A 22723-nucleotide genomic window follows, 5' to 3' on the forward strand; every position below is an offset into this window, starting at 1 on the left:
TCTTTACAAAATGGGTAACCCCAGCCATTATCAATACTCTTAAAGGACTGTCACACAAACACATGAAAATCTGCAGATAACACACATCAAAGTTGCTGGTGAACGCAGCAGGCCAGGCAGCATCTCTAGGAAGAGGTACAGTCGACTTTTCAGGCCGAGACCCTTCGTCAGGTGTTAGTCCTGACGAAGGGTCTGGGCCTGAAACGTCGACTGTACCTCTTCCTAGAGATGCTGCCTGGCCTGCTGCATTCACCAGCAACTTTGATGTGTGTTGCTTGAATTTCCAGCATCTGCAGAATTCCTGTTGTTTGCGGTTTTAAAATCTGCAGATGCTAGAATTCCAAAGCAACACACACAGAAAATGCTGGGGGAACTCAGCAGGCTGGGCAGCACCAATGAACAAGACTAAATCATAAATGTTTCAAGCTGAGACCCTTCATCAGGACTGGAAAGAAAGAGGAGAAGTCAGAGTAAGAAGGTGGGGGGAGGGGAGGAAGAAGTACAAAGTGGTAGATGATAGGTGAAACTGGGAGAGGGGGGAAGGGGTGAAGTTAAGAGCAGGAAAATTGATTGCTGAAATAAATAAAGGGCTAGAGAAGGGGGAATCTGATAGGGGAGGATGGACAACCATGGAAGAAAGGGAAGGAGGAGGAGCACCAGAGAGAGGTGATGGGCAGGCAAGGAGATAAGTTGAAAGATAGAAATGGGAATGGGAATAGTGAAGCAGGGGGTGCAATTACAGGAGGTTCAGGAAATCGGAAATTTCTCTGGATGTGTGTCAGAAATTCCTCTGAAGTGCTGACAGAGATTGACTGCCTGGCGTCTGTGGTCACATAACCAGGACTTGTCATATGCACCAGCTCCTCATACAACCATTGACCACCTCCTCCCATAGTTACACGTGAACTTGATCGAAAGGGGGGGGGTGGTAAGCAGGTGCTACTCCTTGACCAAGGGTGATCAGAAGGCTAGAGGAGAGAAGGAGTGTCTTACACCTCCTTTGGTAGAGATGTTTCTCCACTCCGCCACCCATGTTATGTAAAATATACATGATACAGGGATGCATGTTATTTTCTTCATTGTGGAATAATCAGTTATATGGTACGCAATAGCAGTAAGTTCACGAAATGTCGTGTTGGCGCATGGCCAAGTGGTTAAGGCATCGGTCTAGTGATCTGAAGGTCGCTAGTTCGAGCCTTGGCTGAGGCAACGTGTTGTATCCTTGAGCAAGGCACTTAACCACACATTGCTCTGTGATGACACCGATGCCAAGCCGTATGGGTCCTAATGCCCTTCCCTTGGACAACATCGGTGGCGTGGAGAGGGGAGACTTGCAGCATGGGCAACTGCTAGTCTTCCATACAACCTTGCCCAGGCATAAAGTAGTGGTGACTTGAGGGTATGGTCTGGATGATGGGGTGATAGGTTTGAGCAAGATGTGAGACAATAGTAGTTTTGGTTGAGTGTGTTGATAGGTGGTTGGGTATCTGGTTCTCAGTGGTTGTGAGGCAGTTTGAAGCTGCTTCTGTGCACCTTGTCCACGGATTTGCTGAAGCATGTGATAGGGTGATCTTGACTGGTCTATCATTATAGAAGAAAATCCTAATTTGTCTGTGTAATTTCCGATCTAAAACTGAAAAATTGACTCCTGCCAACAGATGTCACCTTCCTTTCAAATGAGGCAGCAGGTGTTTGGCTTCATCATAACCTTTCTTTCTTGGAGCTCTGCATTGTCAAATTAATCCAGCAAGTTACATCTTCCTCACTTCAGTGGCAGGTGTGATTAAGATTGTCTGCTACCCAGAAAAACACTGTGCATTTAATAGGAACAGAGGAGCGTGTCCTTTCATAGTCATCTTCATTTTGCACAGCTGCTTTGTGCTTCTCACGTCCATCCAGGAACAAAAGGAAATTAAACTGATCAAAACTAATCTCCACCTGTGACACACAAAATAGACTGTTAATGGAAACAAGTCACAAGAGGAAAGTGTGTTTTTTCCCTTTCTCTACACAGAGACTTGGAGGGATTTGCACAAGAGGTCATTTCTTTCCCACCCATTATGCCACTGACGTTTATGGCAGTAATGAAGGTCCTCCATCTCTGTCTGTATAGATGGAATCTTCATTGCTGTTTCCGTAACAACTTTTGTTTGACCAGTCAGGGTTATTAGCCCTGAGCTGAACCCCCGCATCTGGAGGACCGGTGGACCACTCTTAGTTTGGCCTCTACCTTTGATCAGTTTGACATGAGTGACCCCACAAGGCCCTGACTCCAGCCAACATAGCTCTCCAGGTCACTGAGACACACAAACCTCAATCCCTTTGACAAGGTTGTGGTCCTCTTGGAGGAATAAGTAAAGCATTTAAGACGAAATAAATCTTGGAGGAATCAAAATAACATAAATACTAATCAAAGGTGATCAGTAACTTTCTTTGGGGAACGTGTGCTTGCCACAATAGGCAGTTGTTAAAAGTAAGAGCAATGTACTGTACTTAAAGGTGATGGAGAGACAACAAAAGAAGAAAAACATTCAGATTTCTGATGAAGGAGCTTTTTCCTGAAACATTCACTCTGTTTCTGTCTCTCTATGGATGCTTCCTGACCGGTCTAGTACTTCCAGTGTTTTCTGTTTTTGTTTCAGATTTGGAGCAACTGCAGATTTTTTTAATTTATGTTTCCTGATTAAAAGAAAAGTCTGAATGTTGCAAGAGGAGGACTTGTGTAAAGCACAAATATGAATAGGGGACCTATTGAGTAATCCACAGTCTCTCAGGGAAGTGGTAGAAGCTTCTGTGGTGAGAGTTGGGAAATAGCAATTTGGCTTTTGCGAGGTGTTTGATGACCCAAAATGTTGCTGTGACCATTAGCTTCAAACCCACTACATCAACCTGACCAGTTAGATCTATGGTAGGAGGAACATTATTTTTCCTCTTGGTATCTCAGGAGGCCGTTGGCTGGAAGGACAGACTGGAAATCCATAAGTGATGCATCTCATGTCACAGAACGGGGAAGTGTATCATCTAGCAGAGGTTATTTCATGGTGAATCAGACCAGAAGGACTGAATTCAAATGCCTGCGATCCCTATCCTCGGATTTTCGATCCTTCTGCACTTCACCACCCCCATCTCCGTGGCTCCCAGCCGTACATTTCAGCACCTGCCCACTTCTCCCAACAAGTCCGTACTCTAACCACTTTTTCCACCCTGTACAGACTCTGGCTTTCACCGCCAATCTTCCCCTCTTCCCTCGCACTTCTCGGCTCAGCATTGGCAGCCACTCTAGAATCCAAATCAGAATCTGGTTTATTGTCACTGGCATGTGTTGTGAAATTTGTTGTTGTGTGGCAGCGGTCAGTGCAATGCATAAAATATATAATAAATTATAATAAGAAATACTTACAAAATTTAAATAAGTAGCGCAAAAAGAGTGCAAAAAATAGTGAGGTGGCATTCGTGGGTCCATTATCCATTCAGAAATCTAATGTTCCTAAAATGCTGAGTGTGCGTCTTCGGGCTTCTATGTCTCCTCTCCGATGGTAGCAATGAGAAGAGAGCATGTCCTGGGTAGTCGGGGTCCTTAATGATGGATACCAACCGTTGAGGAACTACCTTTTGAAGTTATCTTCAACTCTCTTTGACTTTCGTGATTTGCAATTCCTTTCCATCTCTTTACCACCCCAATTCTTAGCTATTTGGTTCCTTGATAGTTGAGTCAGGGTTGTTACAAAAACTGCCCTGTATAATAATAATCAGTTAGGTACAGACAGAATTTGTATTTACTGACAAGTACCTTTATTGTTCAAAGATCAAAGTAAATTTAATTATCAGAATACAAATGTGTCGTTACATACAACACTGACATTCATTTTCCTGCAAATCTATGGAATAGTAGCTATAACAGGATCAATGAAAGATCAACCAGAGTGCAGAAGACAACAAACTGTGCAAATGCAAGTATGAATAAATACAGTGCCTATAAAAAGTATTCGCCCCCTTGGAAGTTTTCATATCTTAAAACAATGAATCACAGTGGATTTAATGTGGCTTTTTTTTTACACTGATCAACAGAAAAAGACTCTTTCATGTCAAAGTGAAAACAGATCTCTACAATGTGATCTAAATTAATTACAAATATAAAACACAAAATACTTGATTGCATAGTTACTCATCACCCGCCCCCCACCCCCCACCCCCAAGTCAGTATTTAGTAGCTACACCTTTGGCAGCAATTGCAGACTTGAGACTTGTATGGAAAGGTCTATATCAGCGTTGCACATCTGGACATTGCAATTTTTTCCCCATTCTTCTTTACAAAACTGCTCAAGATCTGTCAGATTGCATGGGGATCATGAGCAAACAGCCTTTTCCAGTCCAGCCACAAATTCTCAATTGGATTAAGGTCTGGATTCTGACTTAGCCACTCCAGGACATTAACTTTGTTGTTTTAAGCCACTCCTGTACAGCTTTGACTTTATGCTTGGGGTCACTGTCTTGCTGGAAATCAAATCTTCTCCCAATTCGCAGTTCTCTTGCAGACAGCATTAGGTTTTCCTCCAGGAGTTCCTTGTATTTTGCTGCATTCATTTTACCCTCTCCCTTCACAAGCCTTCCAGAGCCTACTGCGGTGAAGCATCCCCACCAAGCTTCATGGTAGGCCTTGTGTGTTTTAGATGATGTGCAGTGTTAGGCTTACGCCAAACATAGCGTTTAGTCTGAAGGCCAAAAAGCTCAATTTTGGTTTCGTCAAGCCATAGAACCTTCTTCCAGCTGACTTCAGAGTCTCCCACATGCCTTCTGGCAAACTCTAGCTGAGATTTTGTGTGAGTGTTTCATAAGTGGCTTTCTCTTTGCCACTCCCCCATAAAGCTGCAACTGGTGAAGCACTTGGGCAACAATTGTTGTATGCACAGTCTCTCCTCTCTCAGCAACTGAAGCTTGTAACTCCCCCAGAGTTGTCATAGTTTCCTTGGTGGCCTTCTTGCACAGTCGCTCAGTGTATGACGATGGCCTGCCCGAGGCAGATTTATAGCCTATTCTCATTCTTTCTATTTCTTGATGATTGACGTAACTGTACTCCAAGGGATATTCTGTGACTTGGAAATTTTCTTGTTCCCATCTCCTGACTTGTGCTCTTCAATAACCTTTTTGTGGAGTTGTTTGGAGTGTCCTTTTGTCTTCATAGTGTAGTTTTTGCCAAGATACTGACTCACCAGCAGTTGGACCTTCCAGATACAGCTGGTACAACTTGACTGCCCACGGGCCAACAAAAACAAATCACCATTTAACAAATTATGTGACTTTTAAAACCAATTGGCCGCACCAGATTTGGTGTGCCATTTTAAGAGGTGAATACTTATACAATCAATTATTTTGTGTTTTATATTTGTAATTAATTTAGATCACATTGTAGAGATCTGTTTTCACTTCAACATGAAAAAGTCTTTTTCTGTGGATCAGTGTCAAAAAAAGCCAAACTAACTCCACTGTGATTCAATAAAACATGAAAACTTCCAAGGAGGTGAATACTTTTTATCAGAATCAGAATCAGAATCAGGTTTATTATCACCGGCATGTGACGTGAAATTTGTTAACTTAGCAGCAGCAGTTCAGTACAATACATAATCTAGCAGAGAGATAGAGAAAAATAATAATAATAATAAATAAACAATTAAATCAATTACATATATTGAATAGATTTAAAAGAATGTGCAAAAACAGAAATACTGTATATTAAAAAAAAGTGAGGTTGTGTCCAAAGCTTCAATGTCCATTTAGGAATCGGATGGCAGAGGGGAAGAAGTTGTTCCTAAATCGCTGAGTGTGTGCCTTCAGGCTTCTGTACCTCCTATCTGATGGTGACAGTGAGAAAAGGGCATGCCCTGGGTGCTGGAGGTCCTTAATAATGGACGCTGCCTTTCTCAGACACCGCTCCCTAAAGATGTCCTGGGTACTTTGTAGGCTAGTGCCCAAGATGAAGCTGACTAGATTTACAACCTTCTGCAGCTTCTTTCAGTCCTGTGCAGTAGCCCCTCCATACCAGACAGTGATGCAGCCTGTCAGAATGCTTTCCACAATACAACTATAGAAGTTCTTGAGTGTATCATAGAAGTTTTTGAGTGTATCTGAGTGTATTTAGGCACTGTAGCAATAAGTAGCAAGAACATGAATAAAAATGAGTCCTTAAAGTGAGATCATTGATTGTGGCAACATCTCAAAGGATGGACAAGTTCACAAGCATGTGAATTCACACAGCTAACTAACTGTGTGCACACCCATTAGGTCTCCCTGACTCTCCACAAGCAGTCAAAGAAGATAAAAGGTAACAACTGGGATAAAGAGTCTATGCTGGCCAGGTATTCCTTGCGATCCTTGATCTTCACATATCCAATGTGGGGTCCTCCACATCCGCACTGATTGGTCTCCAAAGAGTTGTCGCTACATATTCTCCCAAAATCCTCATTCTTATTCTTTTCCTTATCAGAGCAATCTACGATGTTTAAATTTCATTGGCTCAAGGTCATCTGTCTGACCAGTGTCAGCGTCTGACTGGAAGTGGCCCAAGGCAACAATCGATACTGCTTCTTCACTCCCCTTTCAGCCTTGTGCCTTCGGGGATTTATTTTGTTCTGTTCAACTCAGCTGGTTCAAAACAGGCTAACCAATTCACCCAAACAAATGATAAACACGTCTTCATACTATAGATATACTTTGCATTTTTCAGAGCATTGTCAATTTGAAATAGACTGTAAAAAGAAAGAACTAAAATTCTGTGAGTTCACCATAATGAACAGAATATTGAACTAATATAAAATACTGGTCCCAGCCAACCAGGTCGCAGGCTGTTCCTTCTGTAAGCCTGACATTTTACATTACAAACAGCTTCTTATCTGAGAATGGTCTCAGGTTTCAAAGGTTCATAGGATCATTTTATTATCAAAGTATGTACGCAGAATACAACTCTGAGATTTGTCTTCTGCCGATAGCCATGAAATACAGAAAAACCAAGGTAATCATTGAAAGAACAGATATCAAGCGCCCGCCCCAAGGAATTGAAAAAGAAACAAAACTTGCAAACCCCCCAACCCCTCCCTTGCACAAAACCTAACAGAACGCCCACTCGGATACAGCAGCTCAAACGTCAAGCCCCTCACACACAAACAAACAGCGACCATAACTTCGAACCCTCAACCAAAAAAGTTTACATATTGCCCACCTGCCAATTGGCAACAGGAAATATTATTAGCAGAAATTCTGTGTTGACATTCAGCTGCTCTGATTAAGTTATCCTGGAGCAAGAATCGATTCAGCAAACAGTTCAGGAAATGATGGCTACAAGTAGTGGAAGTCAACCTCCATTCCTGTACACTTATTTATAGATTGTAGTTCTTTCTGGCCAACAGGGGTTATGGTGCTTATGTGGATCTCCAAGATCCTGGTGGACAATCACCCTTCATCCTACACCCTTCCCTGTTGCCGCTATCTTGATCTCCCCAACTACTCCAGATCCAATGTTATCAAAGTTCACATGGCTACTTCACAAAACGTGCTCTACAGTTCAACAGATCAATCAACCAAAGAAGTGCCACGTTCACTCAGCCTAGAATATATCATTATGTACACTGAATGTACAGACCTGCAATGCAGAATTTTAAAAAATATTATGATCCTTTCCTCCTCCTCAGACTGTTTCAGACAATAGACAATAGGTGCAGGAGTAGGCCATTCAGCCCATCGAGCCAGCACCACCATTCACTGTGATCATGGCTGATCATCCACAATCAGTACCCTTTTCCTGCCTCCTCCCAATATCCCTTCACTCCGCTATCTTTAAGAGCTCTATCTAACCCTTTTTTGAAAAAATCCAGAGAATTGTCCTCCACTGCCTTCTGAGGCAGAGCATTCCACAGAACCACAACCCTCTGTGTGAAAAAGTTTTTCCTCAACTCCGTTCTAAATTGTCTACCCCTTATTCTTAAACTGTGGCCTCTGGTTCTGGACTCCCCCAACATCAGGAACATGTTTCCTGCTTCTAGCATGTCCAATTCCTTAATAATCTTATATGGTTCAATCAGATCCCCTCTCATCCTTCTAAATTCCAGTGTATACAACCCCAGTCACTCCAATCTTTCGACATATGACAGTCCCTCCATCCCGGGAATTAACCTCGTGAACCTACGCTGCACTCCCTCAATAGCTAGAATGTCCTTCCTCAAATTTGGAGACCAAAACTGGTCACAATATTCCAGGTGTGGTCTCACCAGGGCCCTGTACAACTGCAGAAGGACCTCTTTGCTCCTATACTCAACTCCCCTCGTTATGAAAGCCAGCATGCCATTAGCTTTCTGCACTGCCTGCTGTACCTGCATGCTTACTTTCAGTGACTGATGAACAAGAACACCTAGATCTCATTGTACTTACCCTTTTCCTAACTTGACACCATTCAGATAGTAATCTGCCTTCCTGTTCTTGCTACCAAAGTGGATAACCTCACATTTATCCACATTAAACTGTATCTGCCATGCATCTGCCCACTCACCCAACCTGTCCAAGTCACCCTACATTCTCATAACATCCTCCTCACATTTCACACTGCCACCCAGCTTTGTGTCATCTGCAAATTTGCTAATGTTACTTTTAATCCCTTCATCTAAATCATTAATGTATATTGTAAATAGCTGCGGTCCCAGCACTGAGCCTTGCCGTAACCCACTAGTCACTGCCTGCCATTCTGAAAAGGACCCATTAATCCCTACTCTGTTTCCTGTCTGTCAACCAATTTTCTATCAGTTAGAATAGTCCCACTAAAAATAAAATAGTAGTCTCATTTCTTCCGTGGTTTGCCTCTTGATGGTGAGTAAGTCTTCTGGTCCTCGAATCGGGGAACTCAGTCAAGCAACACAGCAGATTGTGACATCAAAACAGCAAGCTGTTAGTCTCCCCTCTCATTGTGGCAGGAGCAATATCTCTCTCTCCCTTCCTAGGGAGAAACAGAGAGACTGTCTGAGATGTCAAAGAGTTGGGATGGACAGTAGTTGTTAATGGACTCTGCATCATAGTCTCTGGGGGCTTTGCTATTGGTTGCATAGTGGGTGGAGGAGGTTGATATTTTAGCTGGAGCAAGTGGGGGAGGGTTGATGCTTTCACTGATACTTGTGGATGGGAGGTGGGGGGGGCTTTGGGGCTCTAATGTTTTCTGTCATTCATTCTTCAAGTTTTTTCCTGTTTCGTTAATGTCTGCAAAGAGAAAGGATTTTAGGTTGCCTACTGTATACATTCTGTGATGTTAAATTGAACCATTGAAGTCTTCAAAACTCAATCTATCAATAACATCAAACCTAGGGGCACAACATTTAGCCTGTCTAAGATAATTGGGAATCCTTGGTTTCATCACATGGTTTTTTGTCTTCAAACCAAGAGAGAATGGAGATATTGCATTTCCCCGTGGTCCCATGGGGATGCTCAATCTTCTTTACAGCAGTTCGATTACTTACGATGGTTGGCATTTTCGTAATGTAGGAAACTGGCGCAAACAGTACCTGCAGAGCAAGATCCCACAATTATCTGCCAATGAACCAGGATATCCGATAAATAATGTTTCATATAGAATATAGATCAGTACAGTACAGACACTTCACCATGATGATGTGCCGACCTTTTAACCAACTCCAAGATCAATCTCGCCCTTCCCTCCCAGATAGCCCTCTATTTTTCTTTCATCCATGTGCCTTTCTAAGAGTTTCTTAAATGTTCCTAATGTATCTGTCTTTGTTAACGCTCCTGGCAGGAGGGATCTGGTGGTGTTGCTTTCATTGAATGGGTTTCCTGTATTATTGTTCTGCCCTACTAGATTGTCACCCGTATCCTCTCTTTCTGTTCTGTCTACAACCTTCTCCACATTGCAAATGCTCCCTACTTTTCATCAATCCATGTGTTGATCTTAGCCTTTTAAAGCACCCTAATGTATAATGGGTGGCGGGGTGGAGATGCATCTCTACCAAAGGAGGTGTAAGGGGTTCCTTCCCTCTGCTTAGCCCCTCCCCTTATCAGGGACATGTGAAGCCATGGGTGTGGTCATGAGCGGCTGGTGCATACCACAAGTCCTGGCTGTGTGACCACTAACGCCACGCAGGCAAACTCTGAAGAGTATTATTAATAGTGTCTGGGGTCACCCATTTTGTAAAGACACTCCCAGAAGAAGGCAATGGCAAACCACTTCTATAGAAAAATTTGCCAAGAACAATCTTTCTTTTTAAATCTTTTTATTAATTTTCCAAAGTTATAAACAAAGTAACAATGTTGATACAGAGAGATTGGAATAATCTTATTGTTAATAAACATATGCACAAAAGATTTCAGATAACACAGGTATAATAAACTTCCAAACTCATGACGTAATTAATCATAGAGAAAAAAGAAATAAAAAGAAAAAAATACAAAGAAACACCCCAAAAAGAAACAAAAAAAAACTGAATACTAGACCCAAAAAAGCAAACTGAACAAAACAAAGCTAGACCATCATCTTAAATCGAACACGTTCAATAATGTTATCAACTCTGTTCCTCTATTCATATATTTTAAGTCAATAAGAAGGATTCAGAAAGGTTAAATTACATCATATGAAAATGTTGAATAAATGGTTTTGAAGTCTCTTCAAATTTAACTGAAGGATCAAAAATATCACTTCTAATTTTTTCTAAATTTAAACATAATATAGTTTGGGAAACCCATTGGAATGTAGTAGGAGGATTGGTCTCCTTCCAGTTCAATAAAATGGATCTTCTGGACATTAAAGTAACAAATGCAATCATCTGACAGGCTGAAGAGGATAAAAGTCTATGTTCTACCATTGGCAATCCAAAAATTGCCATAATAGGGTGGGGTTGTAAATCAAAGCACAGAACTGTTGAGATAATATCAAAAATATCTTTCCAATATTTTTCCAAAAGATGACAGGACCAAAACATATGAGCCAAGAACAATCATGGTCATGTATAGAGAACAGAGTAAGAACAACTGCATGAAGGGGGTCTTCACCACAGTCAGATTAAAGACAGTTGGAAAACCATGATCTTCTACGTTATTTGACCTGGCACATAATGATGATGATGAATGTGTCCAACTCTACCAACCTCCCTGGCAGTGCGTTCCATGTACTTTCCATTTTCTGTGTAAAAAAAAACCTGTCTCTGACATCCCCTCCCCACTCTGTCCTACAATCAGCTTAAAAGTATGGCTGGGACACTGCAGATAATCAAGATCCTTTATTCCCACCTAAGACAGCAAACTGTGTCTTGACTTAACTTTCATTTATTCAAACAGATTTTCTTCAGTCCTTCGCTGGAGGTTCATTCTTGATTTCTGTACTCGTCACTAGAATGAGAGTTGAATTCACATGTCTTTGTTGCAAGGTCGGGATTCTACCCAATAAGACACAGTTGCCACAAGGACAACTATGAATTATAACCATGGCAAAGAGGGGTCAGCTATACACGTCAGCGAGGATCTTTTGGTTTCACTGGCTTTCATACAGACATTAGAATTATGGTGACACAGTTAGAGAAAATGTGGCCCTTTGCCATTACATCCAAATAATTTGGCAATCACTTATAATCACCAAGTCCTTTACAAGCTTGTAATACATGTTCTTTGTCATATTGTTTTTACATTTCTAAAAGTTCATCTTGAAATATAATTTTTTAGAATAAGTCATTCAGGGTATTTAAAAAAACAGCATGTCTTATTGCACCAAGTTCAAAGTTCAAAGTAAATTTATAATCACAGTCCATATATATCACCACCTACAACCCTGAGATTTATTTTCTGTGGGCATATTCAGCAAATCTATAGAATGGTAACTGTAATGAAAGATCAACTAGAGTGCAGAAGACAATGAACTCTGCAAATGCAAATATAAATTAATAGCAATATGAGATAACGAGATAAAGAGTCCTTAAAAGGAGATCATTGGTTATGGGAACATTTCAATGGATGGGCAAATGAGTCAGAGAGAAGTACAACACAGAAACAGGGCCTTCAGCCCATCTAGTCCATGCCAAAACCATTTTGCTATCCCCTTCTGTTCAAGACCCTGGTGGTTGAGGGGGAGTAACTGTTCCTGAACCTGGTGGCGTGAGTCCTGAGGCTTTTGTACCTTCTATCTGATGGCAGCAGCGAGAAAAGAGCATGGCCTAGGAGATGGGGGTCTCTGATGATGAATGCTGCTTTCCTACAACAGTGTTTCATGTAGATGTGCTCAGTGGTTGGGAGGGCTTTACCTGTGACGAACTGGGCTGGATCCACTACCTTTCCATTAAAAGGCATTAGTGTTTCCATACCAGGCCGTGATGCAGCCAGACAATACACTCTCCACTACACCTCTGTCGAAGTTTGTCAGAGTTTTTGATGACATGCCAAATCTCCACAGACTTCTCAGGAAGTCTGAATCAGGATTATCATCACCAGCATGTGACGTGAAATTTGTCAATTTAGCAGCAGCAGTTCAATGCAATAAATAATCGAGCAGGGAGAGAAAAAAATAACAATAATAAATAAAATACGACATAATAATAAATAAACTCGTAAATCAATTATGTATACTGAATAGATTTTAAAGAATGTGCAAAAACAGAAATACTGTATATTAAAAAAGGTTGTGTCCAAAGCTTCAATGTCTATTTAGGAATCGGATGGCAGAGGGGAAGAAGCTGTTCCTGAATCGTTGAGTATGTGCCTTCAGGTTTCTGTACCTCCCACCTGATGGTAACAGTGAGAAAAGGGCGTGCCCTGGGTGCTGGAGGTCCTTAATAATGGACGCTGCCTTTCTCAGACACTGCTCCTTAAAGATGTCTTGGGCACTTTATAGGCTAGTGCCCAAGAGGGAGCTGACTAGATTTACAACCTTCTGCAGCTTCTTTCGGTCCTGTGCAGTAGCCACTCCATACCAGACAGTGATGCAGTCTGTCAGAATGCTCTCCAAGGTACATCTATAGAAGTTTCTGAGTGTATTTGTTGACATGTCAAATCGCTTCAAACTCCTAATGAAGTATAGCCGCTGTCTTGCCTTCTTTATGACTACATCGATGTGTTGGGACCAGGTTAGATCCTCAGAGATCTTGACACCCAGGAACTTGAAGCTGCTCACTCTCTCCACTTCTGATCCCTCTATGAGGATTGGTATGTGTTCCTTCGTCTTACCCTTCCTGAAGTCCACAATCTGCTCTTTTGTCTTACTGACGTTGAGTGCCAGGTTGTTGCTGCGGCACCATTCCACTAGTTGGCATATCTCACTCCTGTACGCCCTCTCGTCACCACCTGAGATTCTACCAACAATGATTGTATCATCAGCAATTTTTTAGATGGTATTTGAGCTATGCCTAGCCACACAGTCATGCGTATATAGAGAGTAGAGCAGTGGGCTAAGTGCAAACCCCTGAGGTGCGCCAGTGTTGATCGTCAGCAAAGAGGATACGATATCACCAATCCACACAGACTGTGGTCTTCCGGTTAGGAAGTCGAGGATCCAATTGCAGAGGGAGGTACAGAGGCCCAAGTTCTGCAACTTCTCAATCAGGAATGTCGGAATGATGGTGTTAAATGCTGAGCTATAGTCGATGAACAGTATCCTGACGTAGGTGTTTGTGTTGCCTGGGTGATCTAAAGCCATGTGAAGAGCCATGGAGATTACGTCTGCCATTGACCTATTGTGACAATAGGCAAATTGCAATGGGTCCAGGTCCTTGCTGAGGCAGGAATTCAGTCTAGTCATGACCAATCTCTCAAAACAATTCATCACTGTCAATGTGAGTGCTACCGGGTGATAGTCATTAAGGCAGCCCACATTATTCTTCTTTGGCACTGGTATAATTGTTTGAAGCAAGGGGGAACTTCTGCCCTTAGCAGTGAGAGGCTGAAAATGTCCTTGAATACTCCCGCTAGTTGGTTGGCACAGGTTTTCAGAGCCTTACCAGGTACTCCATTGGGACCTTCTGCCTTGTGAGCGTTCACTCTCTTTAAGGACAGTCTAACACTGGCCTCTGAGACAGAGATCACAGGGTCCTCAGGTGCAGCAGGGATCTTCACAGCTGCAGTTGTGTTCTCCCTTTCAAAGCGTGCATAGAAGGCGTTGAGTTCATCTGGTAGTGAAGCATCGCTGCCATTCATGCTATTGGGTTTCGCTTTGTAGGAAGAGCGGAGGCGCTACCATGCTTTTTTCATGATTGCATTTACATCTTGGATCCAGAATCATATTCACACAACATGAAGGCCAGTAATTATTATACCCACAGGAATCAACATAATAAACCTTTATTTATTTGTCCAAAGTACCTTGAAAAGAATGATTCACTAAATAAACACTGTCCCTCAGTTATCACTCCACATTGCATTCCCACTCAGTGAGTGAAGTTATTGCTAACTATAATAGGTGACCTGGCAGGATTGAATAAACACCTTCAAAATGAATCACATTTTAAACTCTGTGAGTCTTTGTCATATCTATCTTATGCAAAATGTTTGAAAAGAAAGTTGCTTCCTTCCAAACTTTGGAGGCAGAAGAAAATGCAGCTGCTAGAATCTGGAACAAAAAAAAAATCAAACTTCTGGACAGGTGAAAGTTCAAAATACCTTTATTAACAAAGTATGTATAAATTATACAACCTTGAGATTCATCTCCTAACAGGCAGCCATGAAAAAAACCCAAGTAAGAAAAAGACCATCAAACACCCAATGTGCTGAGAAAAAAAACACATCATGCAAACAAGAAATGCAAGCAAATAGTGTTCTGAACTGAAGTCCACAAACAGAGTTCCATAGATCAGCACAGAGCTGAGTTCTGGAGCGGTAATCTGAATTGGGCTATCCCTCACCTTGGGCCCTGACACCTGGGCTTTTCCTCTGGCCTGGTGCCTAAATAGATATCAGGAAGTGTCTGTAGAAGGAAGTGGGTGCTTGATATTTCAGGTCGAGAGCCTTCATCTGACCTATAAGAGTAGAGGCCTTTCTCCTGTCACTCTTTCGATCCACATGAAGGCTTTCAACCTGAATGCCATGAAGTGCGCTGGCAATATCGGAAACCAAGTGCAGAAGAAAGACAGACCAATGTAGAGACGGTGATGAGAGCTTATTCATAAGTATTCCAACAGAGCATCGGTGACAAAGCAAAGCAAAACTGCGAGACGTAACATTCTCAAAAAAGAGACCCTGCGATTAGTGCTAATCTGGCGTCTACTTAAATAACACAAGTTACACGGAAACCTCTAGCCTATCTAAATAGTGTTAGTAAGCTTAAACAGATGCACTGGGAGACCGTATTACCAAGAGCAAGTTGCACAGCAGTAGACGCAATCTCAATGGCTCTCCACACGGCCTTAGACCACCTGGACTACACAAACACCTATGTCAGGATGCTGTTCATCGATTATAGCTCAGCATTTAATACCATCATTCCCACAATCCTGATTGAGAAGTTGCAGAACCTGGGCCTCTGTACCTCCCTCTGCAATTGGATCCTCGACTTCCTAACCCGAAGACCACAATCCATGCAGATTGGTGATAACCTATCCTCCTCGCTAACAATCAACATTGGCGCACCTCAGGGGTGTGTGCTTAGCCCACTGCTCTACTCTCTATTTACACGGGACTGTGTGGCTAGGCATCACTCAAATACCATCTATAAATTTGCTGACAATACAATCATTGTTGGTAGAATCTCAGGTGGTGATGAGAGGGCGTACAGGAGTGAGATATGCCAACTAGTGGAGTGGTGTCGCAGCAACAACCTGGCACTCAGCGTCAGTAAGATGAAAGAGCTGATTGTGGACTTCAGGAAGGGTAAGATGAAGGAACACATACCAATCCTCATAGAGATCAGAAGTGGAGAGAGTGAGCAGTTTCAAGTTCCTGGGTGTCAAGATCTCTGAGGATCTAACCTGGTCCCAACACATCGATGTAGTCATAAAGAAGGCAAGACAGCGGCTATACTTTATTAGGAGTTTGAAGAGATTTGGCATGTCAACAAATACACTCAAAAACTATTATTGTTGTACTGTGGAGAGCATTCTGACAGGCTGCATCACTGTCTGGTATGGAGGGGCTACTGCACAGGACCGAAAGAAGCTGCAGAAGGTTGTAAATCTAGTCAGCTCCATCTTGGGTACTAGCCTACAAAGTACCCAGGACATCTTTAGGGAGCGGTGTCTCAGAAAGGTAGCGTCCATTATTAAGGACCTCCAGCACCCAGGGCATGCCCTTTTCTCACTGTTACCATCAGGGAGGAGGTGCAAAAGCCTGAAGGCACACACTCAGTGACTCAGGAAGAGCTTCTTCCCCTCTGCCATCCGATTCCTAAATGGACATTGAATCTTTGGACACTACTTCACTTTTTTTTAAATATACAGTATTTCTGTTTTTGCACATTTTTAATCTATTCAATATACGTAATTGATTTACTTGTTTATTTATTATTATTATTTTTTTCTCTCTGCTAGATTATGTATTGCATTGAACTGCTGCTAAGTTAATAAATTTCATGTCACATGCCGGTGATAATAAACCTGATTCTGATTCTGAGAAGAACACAAGGAACTCAAAACAATTAAAGAATATTGTTAAGCAACAATTAATGATTTCGAGTGCTCTAAAAACAGAGTCCAACACTGTCTGGAGGCCTGAGGAGCTCATTACACTGAAATATCAATTGTCCTTTTCTCTCTACAAACACTGCCTGACCCACTGAGTTCCTCCAGCAGTTTGTTTTTCAGTCCATCTTAACCTTGCCTGATTTGGATGAAGAGTTGAAAGGTTAACCTGTTTCTTTCTCCACAGATGCTGCCTGATCTTCTGAGTATTTCCAATATTTTAGTTTGTTTTTATGCCATTTTCATTTGTGCATAGAGTCATCGTCATAGGTACAATCCTTATAATGTATTATAGCAGAGTAAAGTGGTGCAGTGATCTTTCATGAGCACCAACCTTTTATTATTTCATATGTCCCCCCCGCTGCTGATCCCACTGCTTTCCCCTCAACCACCACCGTGCTCCCAGCCCTCCCCCATCCCTCATGCTCCTCATCTCCTTCTTTTCAGGTCTGCTTCTGCAAGAATCAGTTTGAGGATTGATGCAGGTTATAGAAGCGGACACAAAGCACTGAATCGTTTTAGCTGCATTATGATACGAGCGATATACTGTGAGCAATGAAGCATTAGATGACTTAAACAAGTCAGCTTCCTTCAGCTGTAGCTCCAGCCACCTCCCGTATGAACAAGAAGGTTAAATTGCTGAGCTGCACCGAACTAACCTCGGTTATTGGGGTTATAGGCAGTCATGGTGGTCATGGTGCTAGATTACTGATCTTCGATGAGTTCCAATCTGTGCTACTCATTAAACACAGATTGGAATTGGAATTCAATAAACAAGGCACGTGAAACATTGTGGAGGTATTTAAGACAGAGCTTGATGAGATTCTTCTTTCGTTCTTTTTAAATCTTTTTATTAATTTTCAAAATTATAAACTCAATAACAAAGTTGATACAAAGAGATTGGAATAATCTTAATAAGCATATACAAAAAGGATTTTTAGTAACCTAGGTATAATAGACTTCCAAACTCATAATGAAATTAGTCATAAAAAAGAAATAAAAAGAAAAAACATATATATAAACAAAGAAAAATCCCCAAAAGAAAAAGAAAAAAACCCAAAAAGAAACAGAACAAAACAGAGCTAGACCAATACCTTGAATCAGACATGTTCAGTAATGTCGTCAGCTCCACTCCTCTATTCATATAATTTAAGTTAAAAAAAGATCCAGCTAGGTCAAATTACATCATATGAAAATGTTGCATAAATGGTTTCCAAGTTTCTTCAAATTTAACCAAAGGATCAAAAATATCATTTCTAATTTTTTCTAAATTTAAACTTAATATAGTTTGAGAAAACCATTGGAATGTACTAGGAGGATTGATTTCCTTCCAGTTCAACAAAATAGATCTTCTAGCCATTAAAGTAACAAATGCTATCATCCGACAGGCTGAGATCCTTGATAGGGCATGAAGGGATAAGGGGAGAAGGTAGGAGATCGGGGCTGAGAGGGAGAATGGATCAGCCATGATGAAATGGTGAAGCAGACTTGTTGGGCCAAATGTCCTAATTCTGCTCCTGTATCATATGGTCTTATGAAACAGGATCTACCAGATGGTTCTTCAAAACCGCTAAGAACAAGAGGGCAGTGCGGTAGTACACCTGTTTGCATAACACTATTACAGAGACAGCAACCTGGGTTCAATTCTGCTGATGTCTGTATGGAGTTTGTACGTTCTCCATAAGACCACATGGGTTTCTTCCCTCATTCCGAAAACATACCGGTTAGTAGTTTAATTTGTCACGTGGACAGCACGAGCTCAGAAGGTTTTGATACTGTGCTGAATCTCTAAATAAAACTAAATAACAAATAAATAAAGAGAAGTTGTTAACCCCATGTAGTCTGGCCAGCAGGAAAATTCCAATCACACTGATAGCAACAGAGAATAAGGAATAAATAGTTAACACAAAATACTCTGCAGATGCTGAGGTCATAGCAACACTCACAACACGCTGGAGGAACTCAGCGGGTCAGGCAGCATCCGTGGAAACAATCAGTCAACATTTCCGGCTGGAACCCTTCGTCAGGACTGTAGGGGGAAGGGGCAGAGGCCCTATAAAGAAGGTGGGGGGAGGGTGTGAAGGAGAAGGCTGGTAGGTTCCAGGTGAAAAACCAGTAAGGGGAAAGACAAAGGGGTCGGGGAAGGGAGTCAGGGAGGTGATAGGCAGGAAAGGTGAAGAAGGAATAGGGGAAAACACAATGGGTAGTAGAAGGAGGCAGAACCATGAGGGAGGTGATAGGCAGCTGGGGGAGGGGCAGAGTGAAATAGGGATAGAGAAAGGGAGGGGGAGGGAATTACCAGAAGTTGGAGAATCCTATGTTCATACCAAGAGGCTGGAGACTACCTAGGCAGTATATGAGGTGTTGCCCCTCCAACCTGAGTTTAGCCTCATTATGGCAGTAGAGGATGCCATGTATGGACATATCCGAATGGGAATGATCGTTTCCACGGATGCTGCCTGACCTGCTGAGTTCCTCCAGTGTGTTGTGAGGAATAAATAGTTGAATGCTGACACCAGCCCAAGGACAAGCACATATAACAAAAGATTAATTGATCGGAGTAGTGTTCTACAATTTACACATTTTATGAACATGACTGGGTCACATTTTTGTTCAATGGTTCAATGGTTCCAATTAATATCAGAGAATGTATGCAGTGTACAACTTGAAATTCTTAATCTTTGCAGACATCCGCGAAACAGATTCTTTCTTGCATTTAAAACCTTACAGGTATATCACACTCTGATCTCTCGTTGTCTGTTTATTTCCCGTTGGGCAAAAATATTGGGAATCAAAGTCAGAGGTGAGCACAGGTCCATATGACAATGTTGTAGCAATTGCTTCTTCCCTTTTGCCAACAGACTTCTGAATGGACAATGAACCCATGTGCACTACCTCACTATTTCTTGGCTTCCTCAACTCTCTTTTTGCGCTACCTATTTAATTATATGTGGTTGGCATGCGTCTGTCTCGAGGGACAAGCAGGTGTGAGATCCTGAGATGCCCAGTCCTCAAGATCCCCCTCTCAGCCTCGCCAGTGTAGTCCAAAGGAAAGCTTATGAAGCAATACGTTTGACACCAGCTTGGCTGCAGGAGCTGCTGGAAGGGTGTTCAATGACGTCCAGCTGCCCTAGGTGCTCCACTCTGGATTTGCTGTCTGGGTTTATTCCTGTAGTTTCATCTCTCCCGAGGCTGCCCACAAGGCAGTGGGGCTATCTACCCGTAGCTGGGGATCTGGTTCACCAGAACATATCTACACACCGGCGGACCTGCGTGCTACATGTGCAGGGGTCAGACCTCCTCCCCATCCTCTAGTTTAGCCTAAGTCCGAAAGGAGTTCAGTTTCCACGTATCACCAGTGAGGAGGCACTACACGAGTCTTGCTGTTACACATTCAGCTCTCCCTTTCGCAAGACAGCGGCGGAAGCTGAAAGTGAGAACAACAAGCACCACCCCCCGTATATTTTTTTCTTATTATTGTACTTTATAGTTTGTTACTGTGTATTGCAATGTACAGTCATGGAAAGTGACAAATTTCATTACATGCCATTATGTTTTCTGACTTCAAAACATTAAACAAATACAACGAAAGACACAGGAGTCCAAAATGTGAGCCTGGCTTCGAGTTTACTTTAAGTGAAGTGCACACGTATCACGCGGTAGGGTACTGACGTATGCAATTTACGTATAATCCATAATTAATTATTTAAACAAATAAAAATGTTTGATCAAACTATATATATGTACAAGATAACGCAAATATTACTGAAGTATTAAATACACAACACACGTTCCAGTGAAATTAAACCAGATTCTGATTTGTGTCGAATGAAAGAACATACTTGCAGCAGCACAGGCAGATACTATCAGATAAACAGTATTCACAAGAAAAACGTAAATTGCACACAGCACTTACGAGAAAAATCGCAGTTAGAACAAAAAAAAGCAAAGCCTTTTTCAGTGCAAAGTCAACTTGGAGTTTCTGTCAAGAAGTAAATAGACTACAGATGCTGGATATCTGAAAGCGGGAAATTTCGATTTAGATTTATAGATACAGCATAGTAACAGGTTCTTCCAGTTAAACAAGCCAAGACTGTCCATTATGCCCATGTGCCTAATTAACCTAATAACTTGTACTGTACATCTTTGGAATGTTGACGGAGACCGAAACACGTGGAGGAAACCCACATGCTTACAGCAAGAATGTACAAGCACCTTACAGACAGCACCCAGCAAACCTCATTCACTGGTGCTGTCATAGTGTTATTTTTAGTTATAAGATTATTCTAATTGTGGTTTCCCAATGGATTTTCACCGTTTGGGTTTAAGGAAATGGATGATGTACATTTCAGATGTGCCTTACAATTGTTTCCTGCCGGGTTCAGGATGTCAATAGCCAGTATAAGCTACTCACACTGCACGAAATTCTGGAGATATTAACTCTGTTTCTCTCTCTCTCTCTATGTGTGTTGGCGTGTGGCCAAGTGGTTAAGGCGTTGGTCTAGTGATCTGAAGGTTGCTAGTTCAAGCCTCAGCTGAGGCAGCGTGTTGTGTCCTTGAGCAAGGCACTTAACCACATATCACTCTGCGACGACACCGGTGCCAAGCTGTATCGGCCCTAGTGCCCTTCCCTTGGACAACATCGGTGGGCAACTGCTAGTCTTACATACAACCTTGCCCAGGCCTGCGCCCTGGAAACCTTCCAAGGCGCAAATCCATGGTCTCATGAGACTAATGGATGCCTTTTTTCTTATTTCTCTCTCTATGGATGCTGTCTGGCCTGCGGAGTCTATTTCCAATTACACAGGACAATTTCCCATCAATTATCTTATCAAAAATAGTGTTCTAATCTCACCTCCAGTCCAATAAACATAAAACCTTTGGTCGGTTGGGTATTAAATTTAGCTACTTTTGAAATTACTGTCTGGCTTATATCTAGAACTGTGTGTTTATCAAGTCACGCTGTTTCTTATGTATTGTTAAAGAAAGTTTGCTAAAGTGAATAATTGATTAAAAATTAAATAATAGCTTTTTCCCCCACTTTGTTCACACAGGTTCCTTTTTCCCAGCATACAAACCGCCAGAGATTATCTTCAAAATAGCATTTTGGCTCGGCTATTTCAACAGCTGCATAAACCCAATTATATATCCTTCTTCAAATCGAGAATTTAAAAAGGCATTCCAGAATATTCTGAAGGGCCAGTGTGGGCACAGAACACGTTCGTCCTTGGGTGACGTGCCAGTGAGCAACCACGGCAAGGAAGGGGACAGGGATCTGAGACGTTTCTCCCTGGGATCTCAGGAAGCTTTCTACAAGGTCTCAAAGTCGGGCAGGGTGTGTGAATGGAAGTATTTTTTGGATCATGGATCAGGATGCAAATGCAATCCAAATTGTCGGCATCTGGAGGGAGGAGGTGGCTCGAATATATGTTCCTGTTGCACTGTCTCCAACCTCAGCACAGCGAGTATGAAACTGCACACTGACTCCATTGGTGATGATGGGGATCCTGTTTAAGCGAGGAGCCCTCGATGAAACAACTACCCACACTGAACATTGTTTCCACACACACTGAAAAATTGCATCTCAAAACTTTTCCAAATGTGCTTATTGCCATGTCTGAACATATGTGATAAATTTAAAACGATACTAAAGAATTGCCAAGTTATGTGCAATCTATTTCTGACAAGGACAGGATCTCCAGTCTGGTGCATAACACCCTGGGAGAGACTTCACAACCTCAGACAATTCTACACTTGTACACAAATCTACTTGAAGCAAGAACAAGCTCGGCTCGCTCAGTTGCAATCTTGAACAATTCATCAATTGCATGCAGGTTTACTTGGAATGTGGATCGTTATACTTAATTTAAGTGTTGAGTTTCTAACACCAGTTCTAAATATTAGCATATACATAAATTCATTTCTTTAAAAAATTAGTGCTACAAGAAATTCCCAGTTCTTATCTCAATTATGAAGTAAAATCTTACTATGTTCATCAGCGATGAATGTGAAACTCCTCCTACCAGAGGAGGAGGTACTTCGAGAGAAAGGATAACTTCCATGTTACATGATCAAAACGAGCATCCAAT

The 22723-nt window shown here is 41.9% G+C and overlaps 1 protein-coding gene across 1 annotated transcript in view; it reads left to right on the top strand.

Moving 5' to 3' along the window:
* Positions 1-22362, top strand: part of LOC134351030 (alpha-1A adrenergic receptor-like) — a 41817-nt gene extending 19455 nt beyond the window's left edge. The window contains exon 2 of the mRNA XM_063057015.1: positions 21689-22362. Coding sequence (XP_062913085.1) covers positions 21689-22149 — 461 coding nt within the window. The 3' untranslated portion in view covers positions 22150-22362. The remainder of the gene's footprint in view (positions 1-21688) is intronic.
* Positions 22363-22723: the final 361 nt, after the last annotated feature.

The sequence above is a fragment of the Mobula hypostoma genome, chromosome 8 (genome assembly GCF_963921235.1).
Source record: "Mobula hypostoma chromosome 8, sMobHyp1.1, whole genome shotgun sequence".
Classification (NCBI taxonomy): domain Eukaryota; kingdom Metazoa; phylum Chordata; class Chondrichthyes; order Myliobatiformes; family Myliobatidae; genus Mobula; species Mobula hypostoma.